Source organism: Thermobia domestica, chromosome 6 (genome assembly GCF_964235325.1).
Source record: "Thermobia domestica chromosome 6, izTheDome1.hap1.1, whole genome shotgun sequence".
Lineage (NCBI taxonomy): Eukaryota > Metazoa > Arthropoda > Insecta > Zygentoma > Lepismatidae > Thermobia > Thermobia domestica.
The window spans coordinates 69,221,429-69,231,392 of record NC_137459.1 but is presented as its reverse complement, the minus strand read 5'-3'; the positions used below and the strand labels follow the sequence as shown (position 1 = coordinate 69,231,392).

The window sequence follows — 9,964 nt, the reverse complement described above, 5'->3', positions numbered from 1 at the left end:
TACGCTCTAACCTGCAGTACACACAATATTCTATTTAGAAGCATTAACAGAACTCTCTCCTGACTAGCCGTTAGCGTAGCTTTTTTTTGTGGAGACCTAGGTTCGATTCCCGGCGGGATTCCGTGTAGTTCGGATCCCACGTTAAGTTGTAGCTCCACACCTCATATAGCCTTGCTGCTGAAAAGGACGTTAAACTCAAAATTAAATTAGTTAGAAACAGAAACAAAAAGATATTTTCGGGTACTGTCCCGCAAATCTTGCAGTACCTGGTTCTAGTTACAGACTTCTATCTATTTCCCAGGTCCCGCATGAACTAGGAACATGCAGGGTCATGATATGTTAGTTGCTGGCTACTCGTACTCACGAGAAGATATCTACCAGGGTTCTGAAAGAGAACGATGAACAAACTACGACTAATAGCGTTAGTAGGTTTGGAAGGGTTAGATGGATAAAACTCAGCAAGCTGAGAAAACTATCCCAAGTCTATATTTTAACATCTGTTTTTCTGCCCAACTGAGTGCTGAACAACGAAGAGCAGAAACACAGATGCCCTACTACTTACTGATAATTCAGCATAATCGGAATTGGGTTCACTACAGGACACAAAAAGAATTCTTTTACCAAACACTGTACCAGATTAGAGCCAGTTGTTTCTCTAATTAAGAGGTATGGGTTAGCAGGTAAGTTCTTGTTAGGAGGAGATACTGCACATGCAATTTTGTTAATTATTCAAGCAAGTCTTGTCGTTTAAGGAGCAGACTGTACACCTTCAGGTTCTTGTGTCCAGGGTTGCCAACTTTTCTTAAGAAAAAATCGGGACGGGACAATCGGTGTTGGAGCCCCCCTTCTCCCCGGGATTTCGATGTGCATGGTTCATTATTGATGTTATCTTTATTATCATCCATCACTGTATGTAAAAAATAACTTTATAGCTTAATGTCGAGGAATAGAATAATACTGCACAGCACAGGTTGAGTAAGCAATGCGATTGCGCGCCAAACCGAAAGTGGAGCAATATACACCGACATTGGTGGCAAATCTGGCAGACGGCCGGTACCCAGTATACTTATTAGGGAAGTACATGAAGTGGTAAGCGGGAATCTGCATGTGTTATATATCGTTGGAAAGGTCACACCGAGTATACTTCACATGTGAAATATCTTGCTTGAATGGGGCCTGTAGTGGGCGTGGCGGCCATTTAAATATCCGAACAAGGCTCGCTCGGAAACACCAGAAAACGTGGATAAAATAAGAAGCTATGATGTAATTGTTTTGAGACGTGGTATATATAGGTTTGAAAGGTAGCTGAATACGAATTTGACGCCAAATGTTTACAAATCAAAACGGCGGATCCAACATGGCGGACACAAATTACAAAGAAACATGATATGAATCTGAAATCAGGTATATGGAGATATTCGACGTCGCTGTGTATGAATCAGATGCTAAAAGTGTAAAATTCAAAATGGCGGATCCAAGATGGCGGACAAAATGTAAAATACTGCTATGGAACTGAAAACAGGTAGATAGAGGTTCCCGTGGTCGCTGAATACGAATTCAATGTTAAACGTACAAAGTGCAATATGACGGATCGAATGGGGCGGACGCAAAATTCAAAAAAGATATGTACAGAACGGGCATATGTTATTCTTACACATGTAGTAGAAAAATACCTATAGTGCATAAGGGGGCAAGTAGATGATGTTTTACAATAAACAGGGAACGTGCTTTGCTATACAATCATGCCAACATTGAGGCACAGAATGCAGGGCAGGTTTTGAAGTGCACATGAAAGTTTTATGATATGAACAGATTGCAATCATAGGCAATAATTATTTTACTACCAACTCCCTCCCCTGCCACCGGAGAGATATCCAGAGATCGGGATGTGTTATATGTCGTTGAAAAGCTGCATCGACTACTTTTCACATCTGTAATATCTCGTTTGAATGGCCTCTGTAGGGTATGTTGCAATTATTTTCATATACGGTACCATCTGAAGATTCGAACAATGACAGTGAAAAGTAAGCGTTTAAAATATCGTTATGCTTCCATAACTGTCTTTCCGGTTTCGCATTATGTCGTGTACACTTGTGAGCAATATGTATGATAAATGTTCACTCTCCATAGTAGGGGTGGTACTGATACCGAGAGTGATTTCGATCTTGTGTGCTTCTCCCAATCGAGAGTAGATCGAGACGGAGCCCAAGCTCGTCTCGATACTCATACGTCCATTCTGTACTTTTGCATCTTTTGTCCACCACATTAGATGCGTAATATTGCATTTTGCACTTTTAATATTGAATTCGTATACCGCGACCACGAAAACCTCTACCTACCTGCTTTCAGATGCAGCAGTGATTTACGTTTTGTCCGCCATATTGAATTTTACAATTTTAGCATCCGATTCATACACAGCAACGCCGAATATCTCCATATACCTGATTTCAGTTTCATAGCATCTTTCTTTGTAATTTGTGTCCGCCATGTTGGATCCGCCATTTTGATTTGTAAATATTTGATGTCAGATTCGTATTCAGCTACCTTTCAAACCTATATATACCTCGTCTCAAAACAATTACGTCATAGCTTCTTATTTTATCCACGTTTTCTGGTGTTTCGGAGCGAGCCTTGTTCTGATCCTTAAATGGAAGCCACGCCCCCTACAGGCACTATTCAAGCGAGATATTCCACATGTGAAGTATACTCGGAGTGACGTTTCCAACGATATATAACATATGCAGATCCCCGCTTACCACTACATGTACTTCCCTAGTAAGTGTGGCGGCTACCCGCTGAAGTAAGCGCTAGTATTACTGCCACTGTGAAAGCAGTCCCTTCCATGTAGAGGTTGCAAAAACAATATTTTTAGCGCTGTGTGGAATATATTATCAACATAATCGCCTTAGTTATCAACTCAAAACAATTAGAGAATAACTATAAATTAAAGACGAGCTGCTAATTATTTTTTCATGAGTCAAAAACACAAATTTGTTAAATTGATTCTATACATAAAACTGCGAGTGTAAAAGAATAAGTTACTCCTTTGTAAAAATGGTCCAGTAAAATATTAATTAATTTTAAAAATTCGATAAATCGGGACAATATGCGTCCCGACGAGAGTCCGGTAGGGACGTGGGACAAATAAGTCAGAAACCGGTACAGTCCAGACAGAATCGGGACGGTTAGCAACCCTGCTTGTGTCCCTCAACAAGGCTGCACTTCTCTCACGCTGAGGGTAAGAACCAGGTCATATACCGTCCGTGTGCACTCAGGTCGTGGTAACGCACAATATTTGGAGACCAAAACAGCCATCAATAAGCACACTCCCGCATCAGATTAGCGGCCATTCTCGGCGTAGCGGGCAGCCTCAACCGGTCACTGGTCGGTCAGTGTTCGTCACCCAACCAGTTGACGCACCCCTAGCCAGAAGCACACCACAACATCAGTATACATTTGTGCTCCTCACAAAATGGACAGTGTTTCTGTCCCGTTAAAGAACATAGATTCACTTTCCCATCTACTCGGCAGTTGCAATTATGATCATTAAATTTCCTCAAAAAAATAAAATAAATAAAAAAAAACTTAATAATTCAGACCTGTTGAACATCATTCCCACTCTCTCTCGCTGAAGAGCAGTTCACAACCTTGAATCACGTATGGTTTCTAACCTTTCAATCAACATTCCTAATCAGTGATTATTACCTAGTGACTAATGTTTCCAAATGGCAGATAAAAATCACAATGGCAATTACAGAAAGGAAAGGGGAAAGAAAAACAGTTCACTTTCGGTCGAAGATATTTCAGAACGAACAATTCGCGCAACAGAGAATGAAAAGATAAATTTCAGTCCTCAGAATGTCTCTTCAATACACTTACTTGGGAACTTTCTGCTTCTACCGCTGCAGAGATTTGTGTTGTGGGCTACACCAAGCGCGTAATCTCAGTTTCTGTATCTGTTTCTTTGTTTCTAGCAATTGTTATAAAACATGCAGACATTTTTTATGTAGCCATAGTGAAAACTAATTCTAGAGAGTGGACCAAATATATCCCTGTGTTTAGAGGGTATCCACTGTACAGTACAAACGTATGTATTAAGTTCAATACTGTTATTATATATTCCTTCAATACTTATTTCAGCTTGTTACGACACATTAATCTCACAAGGCCTTAAATTGAGCTCCTCCAACATTGCAATATGCTTCGAGCCTTTTCTATAATTATTCTACAGCACTACATTAATAACTCTTCCTAAACCACAAAAGAGATGACACATTTCATCCCAGTAAAAAAACTACAGTTAGTATATTGATTAGCATTGTGAACACAATCTGGTGGCTATATGGTTAAGGAAACTCGAGAAATGAGAATAAGTTTCTAGGTGCTTCAGATTCCACGTTCAGCTGTAGATGCACGTCCCATATCGTATAGCTGCGTTACAGGACACGAAACAATAGTCCGTCCATCAATACTAGTGTATAGAAATCGGGTGGTACTTTTTGGTTCAATTATATACAAGTAGCAGGGAAGGATGGGAGGTAGTGTTGCCCATGAGACAATACAGTTCTTGTTTCGTCTCGAAAATGAGTTGTATATTTTCAAATTTGAGGCGAAACGTGGAACATGAGAATTATCGTCAAGTTTCCGAGAGAAAACGAGAAATCTCCAGCGTCTTGTGAGCAACACTAAGCCAAATTCAGAGCATAAATTTACAAAGTGATGCAAGATAACAAACATTCTACAAAAGTTTTCTTGACGAGACGAAAGTTATGATTTCTCGTCTCGTAGGCAAAACTATTTACAATGGGAGTACCCTTCTGAAGCTTCCGTATCCTTTCAGTAATGAAATAAATTTATTGGCAGAAAATATGAAATGTATATACAATTGTATAGTACCATGAAAGTTGGATGTCATTTATAATATAGACATATTTGAATTTCAATTGATTAACACCTAAACTAAATGAAAGATTTTATTTCTAAAAGATTTGTTAAAGGTTATAATGAGTTAGATATAATTTTAAGGTTTCATAATTCACAACAGAATCTACACCAGCTCATAATTAAAATTTCTTGTTGAAAAGTGAAAGTTCCACTTTGGTAGCCAATTAAAAGTTTCCAATTTCACACGTGCAAGTACACCTGGTCTCCAATTAAAAGTTTCGATTTGGAAAAAGGAAAGGTTCGCGACCGGGAACCAATCAGCGATTGACACTATCCTATTTATGTCACCACACGTAACACTTAATCATCAGATTTGTTTAGAGCTCAGATTGGTGTAGTTCTCTAGTGGTCTTTAGTAAGTTTCATACAGATCATCCACTTTATTACTTATTAGTATGGACAACTTTTACACTCTGTTTCACATTTTTGGGCAGGGTAGTGATTACGCTGTTGATGGGATAGATTTCTTGAGAAGACTTCCACCTGAACTATCACTCATGATACTGAGGTAAGTACGCAACGTTTGTTTGATCTTGAAATATTTGTTTCCGTCTTATTTTCAAATTTCTAATCTAGATCTCAAATAACTTAATAGTTTCATATCTAAGTGTTTGAAATTCTAGCCATTCTCATTTCCTTTTAATAAGAGTTGTGTTAATTTTAAGTTGACATTGATGTGAATTGAAGTAATGGGAAGCTTGATTGTAAATTCTGAATGAATGTAACTTTTATTATTATTGTTAATAACAAAGGATCAGTTCAAATTTGATTTGATCAAAATTCAACGCCAGTAGATTTTATGAGAAAATATTTTGTGTTATATGTTTTATATAAAGTATCTTCGTTGCTTTCTTGATTGAATTTTCTTAATTAGATGATGTTATTGTTTTCCAGGTTTCTGGATGACCGTTCGCTGCTGGCAGCCTCGTTAGTATGCCACTATTGGTCAATGCTGTGTCATTCTGATCGTCAGTTGAAGAGACGAGTAAGAAGGGAGATAAAGAGACAGAGTGAACGAAGGTCCAACCCAATTTCGACGGGCATCTCATTCGTAAGGAGCTCTTTCAAGCCTTTTATATGCCGGAACAAACAGCTACAAGCCAAAAAGCGACCTGCTGATGGTGAGTACTTTTGTTAGTATTTATTTTTCTTCTGAAGTTCTTGTTTTTCTTTCTCCATCTACCTTTATATAAAAATGTCATTGCATACATATTCTTGGCGAGTCATTATCCTTTATAGTGATGACTCGCATTTGTTATAGTCAGTGTTTGAGTTATTTTTGGATCCAAGGATAGAATATGTTTCATTCAAGGTTTTTAGTTTGTAGGCCGTAGGTCTAGAGAACTACATATGGTGTACCCGAACCAAACTATAACTTAACTCAGTATAATCTACTTATTCAATAAAAAGATACGAAAGCTCGATTTCGAAGCCGTTCAAACATTTTGTTGGCCTTGATCCAAAGACTAGTTATTGGACAAGATCGCATTTTTTGGTTATTTCTGTAAATTCTTGGCCAACATAGATTTTTTAAAATATTTTTTTCTTGTATCATTCCTATAATTCTTGTTCTTGTTTTCGTTAATTTATGGATGAATGTTCTGATATTTGTGTTTCTTATATTTCAGTGCCATCTATGATTGGGGATGCATTGCGCCCTATGAAGGAACCACATATATTGGTGTCTGATCAGAAGTCAAAGAAGATAAAGAGTGTACAGCGACGCAGTATCATCAGTCAAGTGAAAGCTCCCAGGGTTTGGAGACTTTGAGTTCACAAACATTGAACTTTGTCATGGATTGTGTGTACAGTGAGTTGTATGTTCGGTATCGTTGTTCCTTGGATTAATTATATATTTGAATTTAAGTGAAATTTGTGTTTCTTTGAAATTCAGATTACCCTTTTCCTATTATAGGGCGATAAGACGTATTATCGTATAGACAAACGACTGACGCTCGCAATGTGTGGGTAGAATATAAATAAGTATGGAATGCTAATTCCACTGCATCATTGAAACATGTACTACCTTTTATTCACTATACCACAAATTGTTTTACTTCTCCGGTTATTTTCAGACAAGTACAATCTGCAAAATTGTAGTGGAACCGGATACGAGCGAAACATAATCACATAAGCTTGATATCGCAGAGCGGTTGTACATCATTCCGACACTCTGTTGCTGAAGTGCAATGAAAATGAAATGAAATGAAATATTTGAGTTTTACGTCCCACGATTATGCCAGTTAGGCTAAAAGAGACGGTGATGATGAAAAATGAATGAAATGGTGGAATGAAGAAAGTGGGAGAACCCCGAGAAAACCCACGAGCACGGTGTTTGTCCACCACAAAGTCCACACGGAGCGAGCTGGGATCGAACCAGGGACCCAAGCACCGAAGGTGAACGCTCTACCACTGAGCCACCGCGTCTCCTGCTGAAGTGCAGTTGACAACCTTGAGCCACATATGGTTTCTTCTCTTTCAATCAACGTTGCTATTCAGTGGCTAGTATCTAGTGGCTAATGTTTCCAAATGGCAGATAAAAATCACAATGACGATTAAAGAAAGAGGGAGGGAAAGAGAAACGGTTCAGTGTCGGTCGAATATGTTTCAGAACAAACAATTCATACAACAGAGAATGAAAATTTCAGTCCTGAGAATTTCCACCCCCCTTGTTTTTTTTTTTTTAATTTCTCAATAATCTCTATTTTCATTGCATTTACTTGGAAACCCTTTGTGTTTCTTCTACCGCTGCAGAGATCTGTGTTGTGGACTACACCAAGCGCGTAATCTCAGTTTCTGTATCTGTTTCTTTGTTTCTAGCAATTGTAATAAAACACGCAGACATTTTTTTATGTAGCCATAGTGAAAACTAATTCTACAGAGTGGACCAAATATATCCTTGCGCTTAGAGCGTATGAACTGTTCAGTACAAATGTATGCATTTTGTTCAATACTGTTATTATATATACTATTCCTTCAATACTTCATTTAGCTTATTACGACACATTAATCTCACAAGGTCTTAAATTAAACTCCTCCAACATTGCAATATGCTTCGAGCCTCTCCTAGCATTATTCTACTGTACCGTAAGACGAGGTTACTTTGCACACGATTTAAAGAATTTTAAAGAAAATCGCATGTAACTTACAAACGTAATGATTTAGAACACTGTATTTTAAACATGTGTTAGCTATATATGTGGAAAACATTCGTGCACGTTCACTAGTAAACATTCAGTATGGCAATTGTTATTGAAATATAAACTTTGGTGCAAAGTTCAACACACGAATATAACATTTCTGTGCAATGTTTTCCCTTCAGTATTAATATACAGTTTACTTTCTACACAAAACTGCATACAGTTTAAAATGTTGATATTAGAATGGGAGTACTGGTATCGATACTTAGTAGGAGTTAACAATATTTGTGAAGAAAATTATGAATTTTCTGGTACCAGAACAATAACCACATTCTAATAGTTTAACATACGTCCCGCAAAAATGCCAACTCAGGAACATACACACAAAAAAAAAAAAAAAAAAAAAAAATACCGTGACCTGATTTGCCTTGGTTATTTCTTATGTCCGAGAATATCACCCCAACCGTAATTAGTGGAAGATTTACGGGGTTTGGGACTTTCAGGCTAAAGTCCACCCAAATTGTATGATTGATTTTTTTTAAAAAAAAATCTGATGTTTTTCATTCCTATGTGTATATGCTTCAAGCCTCCCCCCCCCCAAAGTCTAGTTATTTCTAAATAAAAAAACGAAGTCTTTGTGAGTGAAGCCCCTTTCAAACTATTTTTCTAGATCCGCCACGGTTTATAATTTATTTTCCAACAAAAAATGCATTCCGGCATCTATCTGAATAGGAAATTTACCTAAATTTAGAATGCGGGAGGTTCCAGTAGTAATAATTTCCTATGTAAGAGGTATTTTGGATCTGTGCAAATTAACCCTGATTAGAGGCTGACACCGCCTTCTTCCAGTTTTATTTTTTTATGACTTTGAAACGTTTCACATTTTAATTTCATCTGTTGCATCATAGTCCACGAAAGTGACTTAACTTTGATGGAAATTCTAGTAGGTGATATCTTTTAAATTTTGGCGCTATTTAAACGGACCGTTTTCCATACCTCTTCAACAAGAAACCCTCCGAGTAATTAAAAGTAATGTTAACCCCCAACAATATAGCCAAAATACAGGTAGATGTTCCGTCTTACGATGGTAGTTGAAACTTCCGCTTTACAGTTCATGGTTTTACCGACAGAAGACTGTGAAACTTTTTTCATATTTTGTGCAAAGTAAGCCCTTATGTGCAAGTAACCCCTCATGTGCAAAGTAACCCCGACTTATGGTACTACATAAACAATTGTTCCTAAACCACAGAAGAGATGACACATTTCATCCCCGTAACAATCTACAGTTAGTATATTGATAAGCATTGTGAACACAATCTGGTGGCTATATGGTTAAGGAAACGCGAGAAATGAGAATAAGTTTCTAGGTGCTTCAGATTCCACGGAAAGCTGTAGATGCACGTCCCATATAGTATAGCTGCGTTACAGAACACAAAACTATAGTCCATCCATCAATACTAGTGTATAGAAATCTGGTGGTGCTTTTTAGTTCAATGATATACAAGTAGCAGGGAAGGATGGGAGGTAGTGTTGCCCATGAGACGATACAGTTCTTGTTTCGTCTCGAAAATGAGTTGTATATTTTCAAATTCAAGGCGAAACGTGGAACATGAGAATTATCGTCAAGTTTCCGAGAGAAAACGAGAAATTTCTGGCGTCTTGTGAGCAACACTAAGCCAAATTCAGAGCATAAATTTACAAAGTGATGCAAGATAATAAACATTCTACAAAAGTTTTCTTGACGAGACGAAAGTTATGATTTCTCGTCTCGTAGGCAAAACTATTGAGAATGGAAGTACCCTTCTGAAGCTTCCGTATCCTTTCAGTAATGAAATAAATTTATTGGCAGAAAATATGAAATGTATATACAATTGTATAGT

At 37.6% G+C, this 9,964-nt stretch overlaps 1 protein-coding gene across 1 annotated transcript; it reads left to right on the top strand.

Annotated features, from left to right (window-relative positions):
* The first annotated feature begins 5,273 nt into the window (after positions 1-5,273).
* LOC145687682 (uncharacterized) lies at positions 5,274-6,782 on the top strand. Its single transcript, XM_081761137.1, has 3 exons — positions 5,274-5,452; positions 5,839-6,065; positions 6,573-6,782. Exons 1-3 carry the CDS (start codon positions 5,340-5,342, stop codon positions 6,713-6,715), a joined length of 483 nt encoding a protein of 160 aa, XP_081617263.1. The 5' UTR covers positions 5,274-5,339; the 3' UTR covers positions 6,716-6,782.
* The last annotated feature ends 3,182 nt before the right edge of the window (positions 6,783-9,964 follow it).